Here is a 25,353-nt window from a genome sequence, read left to right as displayed (position 1 = left end):
CCAGTGTCTTGCTCATTAACCACCTCATTATTATTTTCAAAGGAAGTAGAGATCTTTATTTCAATTTTTGAGAATTCATTTTTAAATGCCTGACTTAGGGCACGTAAGAGATTCTGTTTTTTTCCGGCATTTATCTTTTCTCGAGGAAAAGCAGCATTAGGGAGAAAACAGTGATAATGATCTCAGCCTTCTTTACCTAACAGTATTGTTTGTGATAATGAAACCAGAACAAACATTTTGAAGCAATTGGTGAAGCACACATTACTATATGCACTATATATTGCCCAGGGACATTCTTCTTGATTTGGAGTCTTGAAAATACCATAAAATTTGCCATACTTTGGAAGTGTTGCATTGGAAAACAAGTTAGTAGTTTAAAGAAACAACAGCACACCGTGTAGGTTGAAAACTCCACACTACTGATGATATAGCATTCACATTCTTCTTGCGTGTCTCTCCCAGGAAGATTCACAAGACTGTTACTGTTTTAAGTGCAATGCAAAGAAATGAAACTATTTTATCTGCAACAGCTAAGTAAAACACTTTTCTCTGGAGAGAAAATTTTCTGTGATTGTGAAATAACACCTTCAGGCCATCTAATCATAGTGTTACTTAATGGAATATTAATAAAGCTAATTACTAATACTTTCCTGGGGACTGCTTTACTGTTTACTGTTTACTGTTATTGTTCCCCAAAAGTGGTCCATATGTGTGAGGGCATAAAGCGCCATGCATTTTTCTGATACAAACGATGGAGAAAAAATAGAAAGATAACATAGCAAAATATGATTGTATAAAAATATGCACCATTGTGAAAGTTCTTTTTGCATTTACAAGGATGTATAATCAGTAGAATTGCTTTCTAATGCCCTATGTACATCAGGTGAGCCTATATTCATCTATCTGCATACACACATATGCATATACACACACACATGAATATTTCATATATATTTATAATCCACAACATGGACACACATACGCACTTTAAAATCAAACTCTATTCAAAAGGGGAATTGTTGGCAACTTGTAAGTATGATTTTGCTGCTGGTCTAAACAGACCTTCAGTTCTAGATATTAGATCACTTTAATGCCACTTTTGGGAGTGGATTGGATTAGACTGTTGCTTTCAGGAGCTTCAAAATGAAAGGAAAATATATCAAACCAAAGCCCCTGCAAGTGCAGTCACACAAATAAACTTTTCAGCTAGCCCGTGAGTCTGACCCAGAGGGACAGAGAAGCAGCTAATATCTTTCCAAGAGAAAGAGAAGGTCCAGGCCAACAAAGAGTGGGCACAAGGGCACTAAAAGTGAGCATATAAGAGGGAAGAAGGTGACAACAAAAGAAGTTTCTAAAAGAAGATGCCAAAGACAACACTCTCACATAAATTCAGACCATTATTCTACATTTATGCATATAAGCATTTGGTACACATAAGTACTCATGTAAATATATTCACTCTAAACCGTTCTCAGACACACGTATACATACCAACCAAATGGTTAGTGTTTGTCACTGCCCATCTAGCAAAAGGCAGAGTAAATGTAGCCCTGGGTCTTTTTCCATGCCACTACTCCCCTGACTGTGTGACTGAGACAAAGTCACTGCCTGAACTCCTACATTCATGACCAAGGTCACCTTTCCTGTCTCCTGGTGCCCAAGCATGTCAAAGACATATTGGAAGTCCCACTACTGGCAAGGCACAGCAGGGTAATTTACATGATAATAAAAAATGATTTATATCTGAATAGTGTACCCCGAGGTTTATTTTGACGGACATCTTTCAAAAACTACACATAACAACCAAAGGTACATAAATAGTTTGGAGATACACAACTGGGAAATAGTTTTCTGAGCTTCTAAAAAGTCACAGATTAGTTTTGCATGAATAATTCACCCTTGTTAGAAAGTATATGGGTGAAGGGGGTTAAATGGTACAAACAGATATAAAATAAATAAGTCATGGGGAGGTAGTGTACAGCATGGTGATTATAGTTAAGAATAGCGTTTTGTATATTTGAAAGTTGCTAAGAGAGTAGATCTTAAAAGTTCCCATCACAAGAAAAAAATGCGTAACTGTGCATCATAATGAATGTTAACTAGACTTATTATGGCGATCATTTTGCTATATATATATATGTATAGAATCATTGTGTTGCACACCTGAAATTAATATAGTGTTATATATTTCTATTATATCTCAATTTTAAAAAAATGGTAAGAAAGGTCCCATGTACCCTTCAACGAGTTTCCTCCAAAGGTAGCACCTTACGTAAATATAGTAGGTATCTAAACCAGGAAACTCACATTGGGACAGTTCACAGACCTCATTCAGATTTCACCAGTTTTACATGTATTCATTTGTGTGTGTGCGTGTGTGTAGATTTTATTATCTGGGTAGATTTGTGTAACCACGACCACAATCAAGACACAGAACTGTTTCACCACCACAAAGACCCCTGACACTATCACTTTTTAATTACGTCCTCTGCCTTTCCTCTCCCCCCTACACACATACATTGCTGATGGGAATGTAAAATGGCATACCACTCTGAAACAGTTCAAGATAGTTTCTTTTATAATTAAACATAAAAGTGTATATCTGTTTGCAAATATATGTAATATGTTATGACTCCTTTCTCCTATAGGCTGCTTCAGGTGACATAACAGACTTTAGCATCAAAAGACAGCCCTTGAAATTTACAAGAATTCCTGATGTCAAATGGAAAAAGTCTATAATAGTGTTCTTTCTTCCTGGGTGACTGTGAGATGGAAAAAGAGTGTGTAAATGGGATAGAGAGAATGAAAGAGGGGAGAGTTATCCTCCCCATCTCACACGCGCGCGCGCACACACACACTTCCCACACTCCATCATTATAATCACAACCACCACTCCCCTCCAAGTGTTACTGGTTCTTTATAAGCACAACTGAGAACACATGTAGGAAGACCGAGAGGAGACGGGGATCTGGCCCGGGGTTGCTCAAGAAGAGTCAGGGAAATCCCACAGAACTCCTGAGTCCCAGAGACTGTGGAAAGGTTTGGGGCGGAGTCCGGAGTGGGGGCTGTCCAGCCATAAGAGGCGGACCCTGGTGGGAGGGTTGGGAGGCTGTCACTTTATGAGTCCGCAGCCCAGAGCGAGAGTATCCCGGCTGCCAGAGGACCGCGGTGCGCTGGGCGCAGGGCCCCCGCCTCTCGCTCACCACGCGGACCCCGCGCCTCCTCCGGCGGCCGCGGTGGCAGCGGCGGCAGAGCCTCGCCCACTCCAATCCCCACCCTCTCCATCCTTAGCTGTTAAAGAACAGCAGCTCTTGGCACGTTCCTGAAGGACCCCGGGCGCAGAAGAGGAAAGGGAGCAGACGCAGGGGGACTTGGAAAAGCAGCATGCGCCCGCCGGGATCAGCCTCGGCGCCCACGGTCTGAGGCTGCAGCCCCAGTTCGCCATTGTGAGCCGCTGGCAGGGGAGCCGGTCCGCGTCGCCTCCCCCCGGGTCACCGTCCGCGCCGCGATGGGGCAACTGCCCACGAGGACGCGCGGCGGACGCCGCCTCCTGCCTCTGCTCTGGCTCTTTGTGCTGCTGAAGGTAGGGGAGCCCCCGCCCCTTGCCCCGGCGGACCTGCCCGCGGCCGCGCTCAGGCGCCCTCGCTCCGCTGCGAGTGAGCGGCGCGCCCCGGGTTGGTCGGGCCACTGGAAGCGCTGGCCGCGGAGCCACGGCGCACGCTTTGTTGTCCTTGCGTGTGCATGTTCCCGGCGGTCTTAAGGGATGGGGTGGAATAGGGAAGTTTGCTCCCTCCAGCTTTCACCCTTTGTGCTCTTTTGCCGCCGCTGGTATCCACATCAAAGGTGGGCTTGTTGGATAGTGCTTCCTCAGGCAAAATGAGGTCACTTTCCCTTCTGGTCGCTACTGCACTCCAATGCTGCTTAACCTTTCCGCCCTCCCCCAACGGAGTGTGTGGCTGCTTTGTCTTTATTTACCTTCTGCTGGAATTATACACCCGGGGCTGAGCTCCCTGGTCGAAAATGGACTGCCGGAGTGGGTCGTGAGCATGGTTTTTTCTGAATAAGGAGTGTCAGCTTGATCGTGGGGAGGACTCCTCTCCCCAAGTCCTCATCTCCAACCTGATAATTCCCTTTACAAAGTCTCTTGACTTTTCCTCACTATATTTACAGAGGATGCTACCTCTAAATTTCAGTGGCATAAAAATCTGTGTAAATTAACTTTTTTGAGTCTTCTTCGGAATATACTGCTCCAGGGTTTTACTTTGAGGAAAATGAAAAGCAAAGAGGCTGCTTTAAAAAAAAAAAAAATCCTAGTTTGACAACTATACTGTACATAAAATTTTCAAAAGAAATTTCAGCTAGATGGTTTCTTAGAAAGCGGTGTGAAATTATGAGGTAATTGCCTACCACCCGTGTCTTCAGTGAGTGTTCTTTAGTTTTGTCATTAGTCCTTTCTCCTCTGGGCAAAGCAAACTCAAGAGTGTCGACAGGTGACCGGGAGCTATCCTTTCAGCACCACGGTGATACCTACCTTAGAAATGGATGAAACATTAATGGATGCAAATGATTTCTTATCAAAGAGTCACTTCTTGCTTACACACATCATTAATTATGAATGCTTGACAAGGAAATAGTGGAACAGGACCAATGGATTGAAAGCAGCATCAATTTTAAATATTTCATTTATCTTAATGGAAAATAGGAAAAATAGTTTCAGGGAGAAACAGCAAGAGTGCATAAATAAGATTCTAAATCACATTTAATATGTTTTTACATTTTTCTTAAGTTACCAATGATAATTTTATTTAAAACCTGGTAAATAGTAAGCTTGGTCATATGATTTCATTCTAGGAGGTTGCTCTTTTAGCACACACCACAAATGTATTAAAAGTGTTGTTTTCTATTAATTTTTCTATTTGTCAAAATCTGTCGTGACTGTTATGTCTACGCAACACTTGCCATGAATCCATTTTAATACACATTTTACTAAGTAACAGCTAATATTTACATGTATGACGTCTGATCCAAAGCCAACCTTTGGCACAACTGCACGTTTTTATTTGAATTCTTTGTAAGGGGTGAGATTTACAGAAATGGCCAAATGATGAGTTTGGGAGTGGGGGTAGAGTACTGCAATTAAAATGTAAAGAAGGTGGGAAAAGTTCTAATCAAAACTTGATATCGAAATGAGAAAATGCAGTCGCATGATGGCATAATGGTATTCTCAGTGACAATAATAGAGGCTCCCCCTGTGTCACATAATAGGTGTATTCCTGCACGTTTGCAGATTAATGTCAACTATGGTAAACTGCATCACATAGTAAATACATTGATAAATCTTTTCATTTAAGTGAATATTGTAATGGGACAAATAATTTTGTAAAGAAAATCATTACTCTTTATTTTATGTAAATGCAGTTTTATGTCACCTTAATATAAAGTATACTGAAGGAAGGATATATATCCCGAATATACTGAATACCCACTATGTGCCAGTCAGCCTTCCAGGAATTTCACATATGCTATTTCACTTAATTCTGTTTTGTTACAGTTGACAAGAGATGTTCAAAGTGATAAACTGGGCACAGGGAGTAATGCATTTACATTCTGGGAATAGTATATTACATGGTAAATGGGGTACATAAGATAATCTCTTTATAATTTGGAGATACTTTTGCATTCAAGGTCCTGAACAAGTGTTAATAAAATAGACCTAACATGGAGGTGGTGATAGGAACATGAAACAAATTCCATTATTAAATACCAGATTGTCAATTGAATATGAATGATAAGATCTAAAAAGATCTGTGTGTGCTGAGTCAGAAACAAACCATTCCTCCAGCCCCCTATAAATTTCTGTGGTTCTTATTATGTTGATAAATCTTTCACTACTGCATATCAAGTATCCTCCATATAAAAATGAAAGTTTCTAAAAGCCATAAAATTAGAGAAACTCAAATATGAGGATTGATTTATGTTTTGTCTTTTCCACAAATCAGAAACAAACAGCTGGATATAAGTGATGGGGAAGCCCGAAAATTTGAATCATGGTTGGATGTAACCAGTTCCACTGAGGTAGCCTAAATGTGCCTGGCTATGAAGGCTTTGTGCTTTGTTCCTTATCCATGGCTTAGTGATGGGCACATTTAATCAGGCATCTCAGATTGTCTAAATCAGCTACTGTAAGTTACGAGGCTAATAACTGCATAATTGATGTTGCATAAGCACAATGTCAGTTATGAAAATGTTTAATTTCGTATCAATATTGATAGTATATATAAAAATAGAAAACAAAAGAAGAACTCTATTATCAACTATACTAGGAGCCTGCCAATCTCAAAATCTCCTACCCACATGCAAATGTAAATGGAATATTTTTCTGGAGAGTCTCCCTCTTGTACACCTTCTCATAATTCCAGTGAAAATAATGGAACTTCTTTTACCTTCCTATCTTTACTAAACTTCTCCCTGAAAATTTCTTCCTCTATCCGTTCACTGGATATCAGCATTTTGTCAATTAAGATACACATTGTAGAATATGACATCATAGGAATTTCAATTCTGCCTTGCCTGAAATGGTGCTCATTAGTAGTCAACTGGAATGCTTCTCTAAACTCATAGCTTGGCATGAATCATTCTTTCTTTCTTAACCTCCTTTCTCTGTTCCCTTCCATTTTTCCTCTTACCTGATATATAATCAAAGGATATTAAATTTGAAAGGGGCCTTAATTACATTTTCTAAAAGAGGTTTATGTTTAATTCTATAGAGTATGATTATTAAGAAGCTGGCCATACTAGTCTTATTCGGGAGAAATATCCACATGCCAAGGACTATCTGTCTTTCTCCACTTCCTTGTGGCCCCTCTCTCATTTTCTTTTTCTCCTTTGCCCTCTGAGCCTTTCCAATCTCCCTGTCCCTCTCTCTCTCTCTCTCTCTCTCTCTCTCACACACACACACACATCCACAGAAGGAGTTTCACTTTCCTTGTTGAGGTTTCATCTACATTCTACATTATACAATGTTGACAAATAAACCACAATCTTTTCATCTTTCTGGAGCAGCCTAGACCACCCTCCTGGCAATGAAGTGTGCCACCATTAACTCTTCTGTCAACTGACGTCTTTGGTAAATGTTGTTGCCAGCCTTTTAGAGAGACCCTTTTATATGTGACATCCCCAGTAAGCTGGAGAAGGTTCACTGGGCTGGGCTTCTACAGAGGATTGGGTGATAATTTCCCATCTGGTTGTTTTTGTTCTTTGTTGTGAAAAAGATTGTTGTTATATGAAAAAATGAAAAAATGGCATTATATCTCTGCCTCATTTTGGCCCATAAGAAAATCCTCATCTGTATGAATATTAAAAACAATGAGTCATTTTTTATTTTTAATAGCACTATTTATAGCATCTAAATGTCCAACTTAAAAGTACTTAGACATACATGAACAGTGGCTACTGAGTCTCATAAATATAATTCCAGCCTGATTATGGAGGGTTTGCAAAGGAGCTTTTGTCTTGGATGCAGTTGGTGCATCTATATACACCACTGCGATTGGTAGCAGCATGGCCTGATAGAAGACTTAACAGCAATGACCACAGATGTTTATTTCTCATTTTCTTCCTAATTTAATGCCTTCAAGTACACAGTTCCAGTGCTGTTGCATTTTCAGAAGCATAGCCCCACTGCACTGATGAGCTTTACCGGAAAACAGTTAGTGTAGTCACTTTATTACTCAAATATGTTGTAAATATTTTTGAAATAAAGACATGTATATTGTAGGTTTTTGTCTTCCACTGTCCTTGGTATGTGGTATTAGGCATATAACAGAAACTTCATTACACAGGATTCAAATTTTTGGCATTATATAGTTTTTGACTGAGAAGTGTTAAATATCAGAATGTTGACTTGCAAACACATCTTTAAGGAAAATATGAGAAAATTATCACTTTGTGAATTAAATTATTATAATTACAATTCAATCATTGCTACTAAAAAATAATAAACTGTTACCAGTCCCCCAGTCCCTTATATTAGGAACTTACTGAAATCATAAATCAAAATACCAATATGTTATTTTTTCCAAAAAAGTAATACTGTTGATTGATCATTTATTCATCAATGTTACCTCAACTGCTAGTTACCGTCACCAGTTAAGAAGTAGAGTTGAAATACTAGAAGAAATAACTTTTCTCACCTCTTTATGTGACCTATAACTTCAGAAAAATGCCCAAATATCCAGGTAATATTCTTACTTCCTCTTCCATGTCATCCTTCTTCTATGACTACTACCAACCAGAGCTGACAAAAATTTCTGCATTCCTCTAATAGAAATTCTCTAATATTTTGCCATAACTTTGCCCATAAGAGATGAAGCCTTTTCTACACCCTGATCTTGATTATATCTATGGTGGTGTTTAATCTGGGGGCATAACCCAGTGCCTTAAAGAACTCTTCTATGGTGGCCTTAGAGACCCATTGGTATCAACTCTTTCTGCTTAAATAAATATGTGCACTTGTGTCACTTATTTGAGGGGCCAAAACAAGGTTAACATGGCATAAGTAGTATGAGCAAGAAGGTGAGTGTGGTGGGGTACAGCTGGAAGCAGAACACAAAGGCTCTTGTCCTCTCCTCTCATGGTGCTTTTGGCTCCAGCAGCTTCCATATTGTTTCTACAGCCATCCAGAAGAATATGTGAATTACCTTCCTAAACATCTCTCATGTAACCTGTGATCACTAATTACGCCTAATTAGTAAGCTTGTCTCTTCACGAGCTTGTCTTATGTCTCCAGAGTACTGATCCTTAGTTTTTTCCCTCTGAACATGGTGCCTTCAAATTGATTTCCGTAAGTAGAACCATATCTTATCCCTGCGTCAGAAAATCACCCTCAACTCCTTCATTCAGAATCTAATTCTCCAGTTAAAGATGTCTGCTTTCCCTGGGCATTCTAGTTAACTAAAAGGCCAACTCCTCTTACTTCTGAACGTATTAAAACCACCGAACAAAAAGAAGATATTTGAAACAAGGTTGTAGAGGTTTCTTACAAAAAAGTTTTTACTTTCCATTTTGTCAGAAAATTGAGATGAAAGAAAAATGACATATGCTTGGTAAAATATTTCAGAAATAGCATCAGAATTAGAAATAGAACTCTCAGTTTGAGAGTTGTGTTAGAAATTATAGATATCATGGTAATTTCTGTAAGAAAATGAATATAGGGAAAATTAGAGAGTCAAATGAGAAAAGTTTGACGAAAACAAATATATTGCCATTCTTCTATTTATATGCAAATAAATGTTTCCTTATTGAATACTCTTCATTTATTTGCTTTTCCACTCCTCCTAAATAGGAATGCTATGCAGTTCATTTTTCTAATAGAACTATCCCTATCATAATGTAAATTAAAACAAAATGAACCTGGTAATTTTTATACCTTTACTAGCAAATAAAAAGAGTATGGATGTAGTTTACCTACAATGTACAATGTAGGGGTCCAAACTTAGAATTGTATTTTTTACTACTAATGTATATGTGAATTAGATGATGAATGCTTTGGGTTTTTTTTTTTTTTTTTTTGGTTATCCTCTCATTTAACTTTTTTCAGATAATTGACACTTTTATTTTTTCTCTTCCTGCCCACTTGCTTTCTTAAATGGATGATTTATGTGTGAGAAAATATCATCATGAGTCTACTAGGCCCCTAATCCTGTTCCTTCATTCTGATCTCCTATTGACCCGTCAAGTACAGAGAAATTTCTGTCCCTGCTCTCTTTGCCTTTAATCCACACCAGAAACCAACTCTGGGCCTGTGTACTGGTCTGGATCATGATTTCCTCTAGCTTTCACCCATAGGAGCTTGTGACTGGCATGTACAAACCAAATGTTAGGGAATTCCACAGACTCTTCAGTGCCCTTTGTATATTGGTGTCCTATCTGAGGTCTGGTTCCTAACTGCTTGTACCTTACTTTCTGAATCAGGATTCTACTCTGATTAACTCTAGAATTCCTGCTTTTTGATCCTGGATTTAACTTTGTTTAATCTCTCCTTGTCTTTTAGTTTCCTTGAAAGAGCATTCTATAAATTTTCTTGGCTGGCCAGCCTTTCCTCAAAGCCAGAATGACCACATTGAGAAGTTACTTTTTTCCTTCAATACTAAGTCTGTTTTCAGGATTCCATGATAATGATTTACTGCCTAATTCTATTCACTTAAATCAAACATTTATTGAGCATCTATTGTGTGCCAGGAATTATAATAGATATTGGAGGTACAGGAATAGATTACATTCACTTGAAACCCACATATGGCATGGTGGAAAAATAGACATAGAAAAATAAAATAAAATAAAAATATGGCCATGTTTGTTGTTGTCATTCTTTTAGTAGAGGAAAATATGGGATGCTAGACGAGAGAAACCTAACTATATCTCATGGTTTGGGAAATGATTTCTTATAAGATGACACCTGAGCTGAGTCCTGAAGCACAGATATGAATTAGGCTAAAAAATATGGACATAAAGGCAGATAAAATTGCATGAGCAAAGACCCAATGTTGCGAAAACATGACAGTATTTAGGAAAAAACAAGTATATAGAAAAGGAAATTAAGTGATAGAAGTCGGATCAGGGAGACTCCCATATGTATGCTGTGCGAGAAAGTAGGGCCTTTATTCTCTAGGTGAAAAGGATTGTTGAAGAGTTTAATCAAGGCTTAATGGGATAAGGTTTGCATTTTAGATAGAGTTTTTGGCTGTGAGAAAGGCTATCCCAAAGGTGGAGCAGACCTGGACGCAGTTAAATTTCTAGGAGGTTATTGTAATGGTCCAATTAAGAGACGACAAATGTTGACATTAGGGTGATGCGAAAAGGAATGAAAAGAAGAGGAACAATGCCAAAAATAGATAAATTGAAAGACTGGTTAGGTGTGGGAAATTGAGGAAAAAGACTCGAGGGTAATTTGCAGGTAACTGACAACTTTGCCTAGGATATTGCAGCTTTAAGATAGTAAGTGTACTGGGTAGTGTCTATTCCCCTCCAGATCAACCTACCCTCCTTCTCCACTCTGCTCAGAGCCATGAAGCTTCCCCGTGGAGACTGCTTCTTCAGCTCCCTTGCCCTTTATCCTGCAGAGAGTCTGACCATTATGAGGCACTAGCAGAAGATTACTGTAGGAGAGAGACATGGGAGCACTTATTCCCCCAATCTCCACCCTGGCTGGCCCCTGTTGGGCAGTGCTTCATTCCCCCTTCCAGTCCTATAGTCCAGCCCCTCTTACAAGGCAAAATTCTGGTCAAGTTCCAGAAACAGCTTCCTCTCCTTGTCCCTTTAGGGTAATAACTTCTCACTGCTGCTCGTCCTTGGGTACTTTTTTGTCTCTACTCAGTGCCATTATATCTGCTCCACACTTTCATGAATAGTCCCTTGATTAAACTCTCTAGGATTTCCACTGAGTGTCCTGCCAGGACCCCTACTGATACAGGACATGATGAGTTCAGTGCTAGACCTCTTGAACTTCAAGTTCCTAAAAAACAAGTACTTGGGCATCTAGGGGAGAGGTCAGGCCTGGAGATGTGAATGGGGATGTCCTAGCAGAGGTCAAAGGAGAGAAGCGTAGTGGGCCATGATGGGGCCTTGAGGAGAACTAACATTTGATAAGGAACCTAAGGAGATGAAGAAGGAACAACAAGAGAAGTATAAGAGGAAATCAGAATCAAGGAAACCCAGGGTCTAGGAAATTTCAAGTGGGAGGAATTGGCCAACAGTTTCTAATGCAACAGAGAAGTCCTATAAACTAAGATCCAGGAAATATCTTTGGATCAAGAAATAGGTAGGCTGTTGGTCACTGTGGAGCTTGGAAGAACTATTGTTTCTGGGGGTTGAAGAGTAAAGAACTGGCCACTTATTGCTGAGAGTATAGGTGTCAGGTCAGAGAGACCTGATTTCAATCTTGGCTCTCTCGACTATGCCACTAACCAGCAGCAGGATGTGGGGAAAGTTATTTCACCTCTCTGGGACCCCTTTGGTGATCTATTGTATTTATTTTAGCGTATTATTGTCAGGAATAAGTGAGATCATGAGCATAAAGGACTTTAAACAGTGCCTAGAATACAGTCAGCACACAGTAAGTGTTATAAACAAAAATAAAAAGAGGAAGAAAGAACTAGGACAGTAAAAATAAGCAAAGCAAAGTCAAAGAGGTTGAACAATCAAATGTGTATAGAGCAGCATCTTCCAAAATGTGCTCCACGGAACATTAGAGACTTACGATGTTAACAGATATTATTAAAAATAAGCACTTCTGTGGTGACATGAATTTGGCAAATCGTTTAACTCTGTTTAAACTAGTATTAATTCATTTATTTTGTGTGTGTATACGAGAATTTTTCAGAGCCTTAGTAAGTTAATGTGCACTGTGTCTTCCATAAAGAATATATAGTGTGTAGCATTTCCCAAGTTTGATTATAGAATACTTTTTTCTAAAAATAGTTCATGGGAATAATGAATACACTCTAAGAAGCAATATGTATGCTTGTACACTAGAGGCTTCTTTTTTTAAACAAAAAAATGTAACCTTAGTGATAAGGAAAACATAGCAGCAAGATCAATTATAATTTAAACCTCAGAAAGGGAAGAATTTGTGTGAAGGAGAGCAAACATTGCCACTTTCCTATGAAGGAGTGATTTTCAGGAAACTCTCTTGGAAGAAAAAAAGAACATATTGTCCTTATTTTATGATTTGTGCTAACTCTGCATTTGGTAATTGTACATACAAAAAGTTTGTTTGGCTTTTGACTATTAAAAAGATGGAAAATTCGGGATTAGCCCAGTGGAATAGTGGTTAAGCTTGCATGCTCCACTTCAGTGGCCCAGGTCTCACAGGTTCAGATCCCAGGCATGGACATACACCACTCATCAAGCCATGCTGTGGTGGTGTCCCACATACAAAATAGAGGAAGATGGGCACAGATGTTAGCTCAAAGCCACTCTTCCTCAAGCAAAAGAGGAAGATTGGCAACAGGTGTTAGCTCAGGGCCAATCTTCCTCACCAAAAAAAAAAGAAAGAAAATTTATTTCAACCCTATTTCCCAATATCATTCTCTTAATATGTAACTTAAGAGAACTATGTATTTCGTTCAGTATATTTCATCGAATCATAAAACTATACTCTTCAAAGATCATCTAGGTCAAAACTTAAGCTGGTGCTTAGATTTTGTCTCTAACATTACTGCTAATTGGTCATAAATGGTGAAATTACTGTCAGTTGAGAAGTGGCTGTTCAATTCTCGAACAACCATTTTGTTGTGTAGTTTGGTTTGGTCTTGAGATGAACTGTTTCTGATTGTAGCTTTAACACATTAGTTCTATCTCTGTTTCATTTTAGTAGAGCACTATGTTGTGACTGTTCCTGCTTTCCTTTATGTTATGAATAACTGCTTTGCTAACAGACCTGATGGGTTACAAAGATAAAATGTGAGAACCTTGTCATCTTTCTGTCCTGTTCTTAGCCCTCCATAACATCACTTTAAACTGTTTACACTGGCCCAAATTTTCTGCTCATTACCATTTCTTCTCTTCATGGCCACAATAGCCAGTTGGGTAGACGACAATTCTCATTCTTCCCAGTGGGGTCCCATGATGAACCATGATCAGGGGTTGAATGCACTGTACATAATATGTATTCTGTAAATGCAGATTTTATTTTGTTCCAAGCTCTACTCAAATGGCGTTTCCTCAACATCTTTCCTGAGCTGTCAATCTGAAATCACCCCATCACTCTAAAAGTTTACCACTTTTACACAGTTTTGTTTTCTTGAGAGAATGTACCACTCACTACATGACATTATATTGGGTCTTTATTATTACTTACCACCTGCATTGGAATGCTTGTAGGTTTCTTGGGATCAAGGACTTTATCCATTTTGTTCACTGCTATATTCCCAGCTGCTGGAGTAGTGCCTGACCCATGTTAGATACTCAGTAAATACTTGTTGAATAAATGGATGAATGCTGAAAGAATAAATGGGGAGAGAAAGATCAAACAGAAGTTATGGGGCAGGCTGAAGACATAGAAAGAACAGGATGCAAACATGCAAGTGCACGGAATAGAGCCGATGCAGTGAGATAAACTAGGAAGGAGAGTCTATCAGGCAGGCGGTGCTGAGTGGGGTTTGGGGAGGGAGCAGAATCAGAATGGAGATGCTCAGTATTTCACTAGAGAATTAAAAGGTATTGCATTATCTTGTAATATACTAATCTATACCCATAGTCTGCTACTGTACTGGTAAAATGTGAAAGTTTGGGTTAGCTGTAATTTTTTTTCTGTGACTTTAACTTTGTTTTTATCTGTTGATAAATCAATATATCTTTTAGAGCCAAAAATAGGGGAAAAATTGTGATCAGATTATTTACATACTCACAGACATGCTCAAAAGGAAGCCCCCCATGAATTTATGATAAGAAGTGCATCTGGAGAGTATAAAAATAACATTAATAACTCTGTGATTTAATAAAATATTTTTCTTAAGTTTAATAATCTCATTTTTTTAATATCAAATCAAAATTTCTGGAAATCTCGAAGAACTCATTTATACAAGTCTCTGTCTCTGAGTTGTCATATATCATTGTTCTCTCAGATAAACCAGGAATTTCCTATTTAAGCTGAGTTGGTGGAACAAAAAATAGACGTTCTATTAATATTGCTATGAGATTTCTATTTACTTTGACATTGTGCTGAAAGCTAAAGTGTAATCATAAAAATGTGAGTGTTCTTGTCAAATACCACAACGTATAAGCATCGTATTTGCAACAAGTGCCAACATCATTACCATAAAAAATACTTTATTACTTGGATGTACTTAAAATTCCTAGATTTTATCTGGGGAGAAAAATTGGCTTCTAAAGTTTCTGAATGTTAAGTTGATTAATAAGGTGAATAATAAAAAGCCAAGGGAATTGTGTGTTGTCTGTAATGTATTATTAAACAGTGAGTCATGTGGTCTTCCCTTAAAGTATTATAGAAAAAACCAGGTTATTATGAAATGTATTGGTTCAATAGTTATTTACATATAAATAAAGTGTTCAGATGTGGCCGAGTTTATTTTGCATCATCATGGGGAATTTCCTCTGCAATTAGTCTGTCAGAAATAAATACAGGCCTCACTCAAAATGCTTAGGTACTTGGATTTGTAACACAGAGATTCTGGTATTGTAAAAACTATGCTAAAATGTTTGCAAGGACTTAGAATTAAGTACTATGGACTTAATACTGGAAAGAACTTATCAGTTGTTTCTTTTTAATTAGCTAAAACTGTTAAATCTGCTAAAAATCAGCCACTCTATTCTTGAGCCAGGTTACTTCCTTGAATTCATTTTTTGTATATTTGCAACTAACAAAAAGCTGTATCTTAAAGTCTTTTTCCATCTGATTGCTGCAACATCTTTTTATTTACTTTTTTGAATGCTAATTGGGACCCTAATGAGACTCTTTCTTTTGAAATTCTTGTTGCTGTGCTGAGCCTTCAATTAGCCTTTTTACTATGTGGCTTCTTGTGGTTCTGAAGTAGGGGAGTTCTCAATGTGAAAGCTTTGAGTAAATCTGAATGAGGTGTGCATCACCATACACAAGAATTTTATAATAATGGATTAAGAATTTGAAAACTAATACATGTTCACTGTGGAAAATGTATAAAGTACAACAGCCAGAAAAAGAAGAAAGTAGTCATTCCTACACACTCCATTCAAAAATAACTACCATCTGGGAATATATCCTTCCAAATTTTTTTCCATGTCTGTGTATCTGAGTGGGTCTGTAAAAAAAAAAAACAGTATCAAATTGTCCTACTATTTTAGCATACTCCTTTCATTTAAATGTGTTAGTATAATTTTTTCAAGACTAGAGCATTTTTAGTCCTTTGCAATTTAGGACATTAAGCCATAGGTCTGTGCGTCAGTTGTATTCAATTCCAAGTTGTATTTGCATCAGTTAAGGACATGGATGATCACACATGCTGATTATGACCATGAAGTGTTCGGGACCATCACCTATACGTGTGCCTCCCATTAGTGTGACTACTTGAGAATTAATCACATAGAAAAACTTCAGAGCTTTATATTGAGAGGAATTTATTTCCCATTTCTCCACAGCTAGATATTGTGCATAAAAAAATTAAGAATATAGGCTTTCTAGTCAAAAAAGATATAGGATTGAACTCTGGCTGTGCTCCTTGCTAGCCGTATGGCATCTGGCAGTTTACTGACCTCTTCATAGAAGACGCAAATTACAGTGGTTGCCCAGGTCACCATTCTTCCAGTGGCCAAGTCTGCCATCTTCTCCCCGACCTGCTATCCTTAAAGGAAAACTCCTCCTTTTTGATCTGAATGTTCTGAAAGGGGGATACCATCCTTCTACTTGACCTCATTACCCTGGACAGAGTGATCAGTCCAGGGATGAGCACCTGACCCAAGCTGAGCCCATTTGGGGACTGCACCTCACTGACCACTGTCTTTGAGATTGGCATGTGATCTAAGCCAGACTTATCAGGATCTATACCTGCAATAGTTTTCAAACTGGCAAGGTGGGGAAGAGGACTCTCCTCTCCAGTTGTGGAGCCAAAACATGGGAGCTGTCTCCAACCATAAAACTGTCTCACAAAAGGAAACATTTTATAGCAGAAAAGGAGGAGGTAGGAAAAATAGAGTCTTCAGCAAGACTGCCTTTCATTGCAAGAAGACTATCTCATTCTCAGACTCCTGAGAGTCACTTCACAGGTACTCAGAAAGGTTACAAATCAGCAATCTACTAAAATTCAATTCCATCATAGCTGAGCAGGCATACTAGGGATGCTGGGAATCTTTAAGTAATCTGAATCAGAGTGATTATGTAATTTATTACACCAACCAGGGCACTTTCCAGAGTGAAGGGATCATTATGCCAGGACAGCAGACATAAATCGACCTGTTCTGGGAAAATGAGGACAGCTGGTTACTCCTTCCTGAATATACTAACAAACATGTTTGATGCAGTATTTAGTCACTAGCTCCTCACCCATCTCTGGAAACCTCTGCTCCAAACAAGATGCATTAGCCATATAAGAGGAATTGTGATTATTTTCATCAAAAACTAAAACCTGTGCAGAAATTGTGCACAGCAGCTTTTTTGGAACTAGCCAAATGCTGAAAATAACCATGATGTCCTTCACTAAGTGAATGGTTAAATAAACTGTGGTGCTCTCATACCATGTAATACTACTCAGGAATGAAAAGAAATGAACTATTGATACACACAGCAACTTGAATGAACCTCAAGAAAATTAGGTTGAGTGAAAAAAGTCAATCTCAAAAGGTTGCATACTATATGATTGCATTTATATAACACCCTTGAAATAAAATTATGGAGAGGGAGAATAAATTCATGGTTGCCAAGGATTAGAGATTGAGTAGGGGAGGGAGGAGGTGTATATGGCTATAAAGAGGAAAGTTGAGGGGTTTTGTGATAATAGAACAGCGTGTATCTTGATCGTGATAGTAGTTACATGAAGTTATATGTGTGATAAAAGTTTAAAGATCTATACATACACATACACAAGTAAGCACATATATAACTGGTGAAATCTGAATAAATTCTATGGATGGTACCAATGTCAATTTTGTAGTTTGGATATTTCCTGGTTTGGGATATTTTCTTGTTTTGCTATGCAACATGTCGACATTGACTGGAGGCAGGGTGAAGGCTGCGTGGGACCTTTCTGTACATTTCTTTATAACGTTCTATAAATCTATAATTATCTCAAATAAAAAGGATAAAGCTATTGTTTATTTTACCTTGCTTAGTTATGTTTTATTTTTGTGCATGACACTCTGCTAAGTATTTTAACTGACTAGTTGACAGATATAGCCTCTTTCTCAGGAGGACTGTCTCTGAAAGACGTGAATTACATTTGCAGGGAAAGTAAGGATATCCAAACAAATGTGAAAAAATTCAGGAAAACACACAAGGACCTGAATAAAACCATTTAGCTGCCAACTCAAATGCATTATGAGGAAGATTGCATGTTGAACTATGTTCTTATGAGATTTATCTACTGAGTTCTGGAAAGGATTAAATGTTAAGGCATTCCCGTTCATAATTCCCTTACCACCAGTGTTAAAGACAAGATTTTAATTACTCCTCAGAGAATCAGTTAAAAATGGAGTCATGGTCATTACCATTGTGGAAGGTAAGGACAAAATACCTTATTGACTGATGAAGTAATGTCATTCTTCCATTCTTTTAGCAATTATTAAGTAGCATATTTGGAAATAATATCAATAAATTAGAATGAAATAGAAAGCGTAAGACGAGCTTACAAAGCTTGAGTAAAACAGGGATGATGAATAGAAGATATACGAATGTGAATAGATGTTTAAATATGTCAACTAGTCAATCACCAAACGTGTTAAACTAGACATATAAGCAAGGCACTGTATTCATCATTTTTAAGAGTATGAAACAAAGTTATACCCTCAATAAGTGTGTCATATAAAGGAAAATAAACATGTAACAAGTTAAAAGATAGTATATGACTTACTATTGTAAGAGAAGCCTGAAGTAGTAATATATTAATTTGCAAATGAATGAGACAGACAACTCTATTCAGCTAAGTGCCCTTGCGTTCAGATGGAGGGAGAGAGCATTTAGACTGAAGGAGCACTGGTTTCAGGAAGGAAGACACATTTTTAAGCTGCATCTTGTCTGATAGAGTTCAGATAGATCAACTAGGTTAAGGGAGACATTCCACATTGGAGAACAGGGGGAAAAAAGAAGGAATGTGAGAAAATTCAAGTCATGTTTAGGAGGCTTTAGTAAACAGGAAAGATGGATTCGGGTGCGGAAGATGAGTGGTTGGAAGCGAGATTGAGAAGGTAGTTTTGCCCAGCCATGAGCTTCTATTCATCACCTTATGTTCAATAATGCTACTAAGGCAAACATTAAAATGAGCTTTAGCTCAGCGATGGTATGCAGGAAAAAAATTATCATACCTCATTTTAGCTTTAATTGCTTTTATAATTCTGAATTTGCTGTTAAATGCAAATGCTTAATTCTAAATACGTGTGCTCTGTCTTAATTAGATAAAATAATCCTTTGTTGCTTGGGTAGTTCAGTAAATTAGTCCCCAGACTTAAATTCCCCTGGATCCTGTTGTTCATGCATTAATCTGTATGCACTCTTAGAGATAAATGGAAAAGAAATGGATTTTTTTCAGAGACAAGTTGTAACTGTCAGCATACTTTCAAATTCGCATCCTCTGCATGTGACTAAAAAATTGCCATGTTTATTATAGCAGTTATAATTCACATATCAATGCCCTCATCCTTGTAGAATCTCTCCTACAGTTTTATACTTTGTTTAAAACAAGTTAAAATTGCATTTGGCCACCCAAAACTAATTCGAGGATCTAGACCTTTCTGTTATATCCATAAACATGCTACCAACTCAGCAATCAAGATCCTACCAATTGGGGCCAGCCCCAGGGCCAAATGGTTAGGTTAGCGTGCTCTGCTTCGGTGTCCCAGGGTTTCGCTGGTTCAGATCCTGGACGCTGACATGGCACTGCTTGTCAGGCCATGTTGAGGCGGCGTCCCACATGCCACAACTAGAAAGACCCACAACTAAGATATACAACTATGTGCTGGGGGGATTTGGGGAGAAAAAGCAGAGAAGGAAAAAAAAAAAAGATCCTACCAATAGTGCCACATTTGAATATAAGGTATGGTCCGAAGGAAATAGCAGATCCAAGTAATTCAGGCAGAAACTGGAAGATAAGTTCTTCCAAACTGCCTTACTGAAATGATGGTGATGATACCGGTGATCACCACTATTTATTGAGTGGCTGCTGTTTATCGAGGACTTTACATACATGATCTCATTCCATGCTTATATACACTTGTATGTCATTATCGTTATTTCAGTATTGGGGAAACTGAGTTTCAGAAAGGTACTGAAGGAGTGAGGAATTAAACTCTGGTCTGTTTGACCATAGACCCTGTGAGCACTAAACCATATCGTTTCGTGTGAAAACTCTGACATAGCATTTATTTCCCCATTCACTAACTCACACTTTCTGCCTCTTCCTCTTGCTGTAGAAATATCCTGAGACGCAGGTGACTTTATCAGTTTCTAAGTCCTTGACTGAGACTGTCATTTGGACAGTCCTGGAGACAGTTAGTTCCTGCTCATCCAAAATCTGTTTTGCAGTTTCTCCTTTCTGTCAATCAATCTGCCAGTTACAAGTTCCCAGACCAAACAAAGCCTGCTGTCTGTCAGAGGATTCCTATAAATTCACAAATGTCAAGTATATACCTTTGTTTGTCACTTTCTTCAGTTTAACGGATCTGGGGCTTCTGCACTTTGCTAGATAATTGCATAGAGCTGAATGTAATGTAACGTGCTGACCCAGAGAACCCAGGCTTTCAATTTCTGTATGTCCAGAGTTTTTACAGTTGATATAAACACCCAGGAAGAATTCTGCCCTGGGTTTAGAAGCCTACATGAGATTTTGTGGCTGCTTTTGTGCGACATTTACACCTCAGACAGGCCTTTCCCTCCGTGAAAGATTCCACCTGGACAAAACAATTTTAACACTAATGTCTTCCTTTTGATTGCATTAGATTTGCAAATTAAACAGATTAATGGTAGTGTTCTGTGTTTCTCTCAGCTCTTCTGTTTAATACTCTTATCTGACAAAGTGTAAATAGAAGACATAATTAATTACTCATGACTTGCATGTCAAGTCGCATAAAAAATTACATCCCCAAGAGGCCCATTATTAATATCTGACTGTTCTGTGAAATTAGTTTTGCAAAGAAAAAGCATACCTGAAGATAAGAGTTTTGTTTGTTTTTCTCTTCTTTTTATTTAATTTACTAGAGTATCTGAAAAAAGATGTGAAGAACAGCATTAGCTGTCAATACAATTTTAAGGAGCTTACTTCATTTGCCCAAGGGTATGTTATTTTTCCTTTTTTAAATTCTTCTCTTTGTTCATGAGACACTAAACTCTGTATATGAAAGTTATAAAAATGATGATGCATAATAGAAGGAAGGCCCCAGAAAATGACTATTACCTCTTTAGAATATGTCCTGCTGAGAAAGATATTAGCTGAACACACTATGCCATACTACCCCCTCTGTAAATTTTCTGAACCTTGAGCTGGGAAGTGTACTAGCATGACTGAAAAAAAAAATAGAATAATTGTTCATCCATTTCTTCTGTCTCATCCATCTAGATTTGATCTGAATGAAAAGAGAGCTCTGTTTTAACCAGAGAGCTCAGCATTTCCTATTTAGCTCTCAATCTGTTTCATGATAATTTTTGAAGGAACAGGCTGCTCATGACAAAATGTGCTGTACTATTATTAAAAGTGTACTGTCTTTATAGATTTCTATCACTTTGAAGCACGATGATGGCTGGGAAGAATTTTTGAATGAGCATATTTTCTCAGTTTTTCATAGATATTTAATAAAATGTAGCATATACCTCAGGTTAGAGAAAACCAAGTACCTGATTAAAAAAAAAAGTTACAGTTATCAGTGAAACAAGGCAGCAGAGAAGAGATTACTTGCCCACAATCACTCAGTCACTTCACCTTTCTGTAGAAATGAGAATCACAATCACTTCTGTCTCCTGGGATTACAGTGCAGTCTAAATGAGATAATCTGTGAAAGCACTTGGTAACCTGTAAAGCACAATTTAAATGTATGATATTATCTTATTTAAAATGATTGCATCTCTTGTTTCATGTGCTGTGGTATAGAGGTGCTTTCTTTTGCCACGTTAAGTCCATCGGTTCACGTGTGCAGTGTGTCATGAAGGGCCATAATTAATACTGTAGTAGATTCTTTTTCTTTTTAAAAAGTAAAGTTTGCCATACTCAAGTTAACTTCGAGTCCCCTATAATCGTGGCTTGATTATATGACTAGAATGATTTAATATATAAAATTTATTAAATATTTATGTCTAATGGCAAAATATTTTCATCGGCTCTATCTCTTATCTACTGATCAGATAATTCCCATAAAAAATGATTTTTCACCTAACTTCATACATATAATACTGTCAAGCATTCTATCACGCAGTATTTTTATCTGTGATCACTAATCATCTTTCGTATATGTTCAACCATAGTTCACTCATTCTTCCAATGAACATTTATTGAACAACAAGCATATGCCAAATACTGTGTTAATCATTCACTGTTTCCTCAGGTTTCACTCATCTGTGGGTGTAAATGGGTATATTTACAATATTAACTCCAATTATAAAGGAGTTGGCCCCATCAAACACATGAAGCATCAGCCTTCTTCCTGTAAAGTACCCACTCAGGTATTTCTCACACTGTCTAGGAAGGCATTTGCTATGGCACCCCAGTTCTTCTGGGTACCCCCTCTGCCCTTCCAGGTCCTACATCCCCCTAATTGACACCCCTCCCAATCCACCAGGTACTACCAGTGCCAACCCCAACACCTTTCCTGATGCGCTCAAAATTGTCCCTCCACTTGAGAACTAAGGCTTTCTTAGAGGGTCAAGCTTCAGTTTTATGTTTTGTTTTTCCCCCTTGGAGCTTGTCAGCTGTGAGCCAATAGATTTCTGGAATTCCTGTCCCACTAAATTTTCAAGCACGTCTGAATTCTATTTAGACAGAGGCTGGGATCTCCCCTCTACTCCTTACATTAACAGTAGCAAAAATCACTTATCTAATTTGATCTTCCTCTCATTTACCTTGTCTCCTTTCCAGTCAAGTTGAATAAACTGGTGGACAGTGAAATAATCAAATGCTTGGTAGCATGCAGGAAGATAATCAAACACAGACAACCTAACTGACAAGAAAGAGAAAAACCTGTCTTAGGGGCCGGCCTGGTGATGTAGCAATAAAGTTCTCTTGCTCCAATTTGGCAGCCCAGGGTTCACTGGTTTGGATCCTGGGCACAGACCTATGTACCGCTTATCAAGCCATGCTGTGGCAGACATCCCACATATAAAATAGAGGAAGATGGGCACGGATGTTAGCTCAGGGCTAATCTTCCTCAAAAAAAAAAACACACAAACAAACCTGTCTTAAATACATTCTGTTTTATGACCTTTATAAAATTTTGACATCTTAATTGAATGTGAAAATAGATACAAGGTCAAAAGCTTATTTATATTTGATACTCTGCCCCAGATATTTATGTCTAAATTCCTCAGCAGTTGAGCTATTACAAATTATTAAAAGTCCTATTTGTCTCCGAATTATTTGTATTTTACATTACATCTCCCAAATAAGTAACCATTTTAAACATGAATTCAAAATTAAAATTAAAAAATGTTTTATTGTTCATATGATCACATTATAAATGGAAGGAGAATTTTTATGTGAGTTATTAAAATTATTATCATGTTCTAACATTTTATTATCATGTTCTAACTAAAATAGAGGGTAAATATAAAAATTAGGCATTGTGTCTTGAAAAAAACGGGAAATAATAATAAGAAATTTGCACGATTTCAACGTGTTTGAATATTGTTAATATTAAAATGTTAGTGTTAAAAATCCCAGAGTTACAGGAAGATGAGGAATATGTCATACTGTGTGTAATGCTTAAGGATTACATCATTTTCAGAATCATTAGTGAGCATCATGCAAATTGTTCTAAACTACATTTATTTGGAAATTTAGATTAGGCAAAGATCATCTTAAAGTAATACGACGTATTTCCAAACGTGGCACTGGCTTTTTAAAGCATGCTTTTCCAAAGAATCAATTCCGAATAGTCAAATTCTACCAGACCTCCTTCTACAGAAATCTTATAAAACTTGGATATATGCAAATAAGTCAGTGAAAATAATATCAGTTTCTTTCTCCTAACTCAGTAACTTAAGATTGACACCTATTAAAAGAGGTGAAAGCAAATATGGTATATATTACTGAGATGGTTCTATATATTATAAATTAAAACTTTTATATGTGATCTTTCAGGTTATATAAAACAAATTTCCTTAATGAAGTTTTCAAAATACTATATGGAAAAAATGGGTTTTAAGTTTGTGATTTCATGGCTCTTTTCATATGCTGATCTCAGTTCAATATCAAGTCTCCCTCTTTTCACAAACCATCTGGGAAATTGACAAGTTGCATCTCACCAGATGGCCTAGCATACCAACTTCTCACTTCCATGGAGCCATACCTCCATGATAAACCCTGGAATGCTTTGGTACAGTGTTCTTGCTCAGGAAGAATTCCACAGCTCCTGGCATTAAGGGCCAGTACATCATACAACTCGTGGCATTAAGGGCCGGTTCATCATTGCCCACTTCATTTCTCAAGGTTGAAATTGGATATGATTTCCAATTATTCCAACTAGTTCGACTAGGTGCTGAACTGTTCTAGGGCACAGAGGAATTAAGTTATTCCAGCTGTGTACACCTACCACTCTCCTATCTTTCTACAATTTCTCTTCTTACTCCATCTTTCCTTCTCTACTCTCTGGTCTATACTTTTATTATTTACACCTTGTATAGAGAGAGTCCTTTCTTCTTTCTTCCCCTCTTTTCTCTCATATATAAGTAATTAGAATATATCCATTAAAGCATCAGAAAATAACTACACAGTTTTAAGCTCTGTGAGGGGGATAATATGTTCCTGAATCTAACATGCAGCATGTTTATATCTTGTAATAAGAAATTTAATTGCCTATGTCAATTATTTTATAGAATAACTACATATTTAAAAGTTACTGCCTCTGAAAAGGCTGTTATGGCCCTTCTGCCTTCTTTTTGTCTTTATAAATATCAGGGGAGGCACTAGAGAAGTCATGAAGGACAAGGACATGGCAAGGACTCTTTTTTTTCCCAGCTTAAAGATCAAACATGACCTCAATATCTTTCCCCATTCCCACCCCTACTTCTCTCCTCAGAACCCCTCTCATAAGTTTTATAAATTCTTCCAGTCATTTAGTTTCAAGAACAAAAGGTGAATCAGAAACCCTTACAAGTAAGATAGGTCTCATTTCTCTGATGCCTGGAGCATCTTTCTTTTAACATATTGGATTTTAGCTTCCAAGGTTTTGCTTTCTCTTTTCTTTCTTGACTTTTAGGCATTAGTGCCTCTCTATTCTCTCACAGACATATAGACTGCCCACATCCTCAAACTCATGTTTTGAACACCAAGCCTAAGTACCTGCTAGGTTTTTCTTCTCATTTAGCGGTAACGGACTGCCACAAATGTGCAATCACTATAAGAACAAGCCATATCACACAGAATTTTGCCTCCAGGAGCTTTATTTCCAATCTCCTTCTTACTTAAGTTTTCAAAATGCTAACTTACATGCTATTTTATTTCTCCCATT

The 25,353-nt window shown here is 37.7% G+C and overlaps 1 protein-coding gene across 1 annotated transcript in view; it reads left to right on the top strand.

Annotated features, from left to right (window-relative positions):
• The first annotated feature begins 3,412 nt into the window (after positions 1 to 3,412).
• PTPRO (protein tyrosine phosphatase receptor type O) overlaps positions 3,413 to 25,353 on the top strand; it is a 226,687-nt gene continuing 204,746 nt past the window's right edge. Inside the window, exon 1 of the mRNA XM_046654656.1 lies at positions 3,413 to 3,583. Within this exon, the coding sequence (XP_046510612.1) occupies positions 3,509 to 3,583 (75 nt within the window). The 5' untranslated portion in view covers positions 3,413 to 3,508. The remainder of the gene's footprint in view (positions 3,584 to 25,353) is intronic.

This window comes from Equus quagga, chromosome 1, assembly GCF_021613505.1.
Source record: "Equus quagga isolate Etosha38 chromosome 1, UCLA_HA_Equagga_1.0, whole genome shotgun sequence".
In the NCBI taxonomy this organism is placed as follows: Eukaryota; Metazoa; Chordata; class Mammalia; order Perissodactyla; family Equidae; genus Equus; species Equus quagga.
Note: the sequence above shows the minus strand (reverse complement) of the source record. Positions and strands in the feature narration are given on the sequence as shown.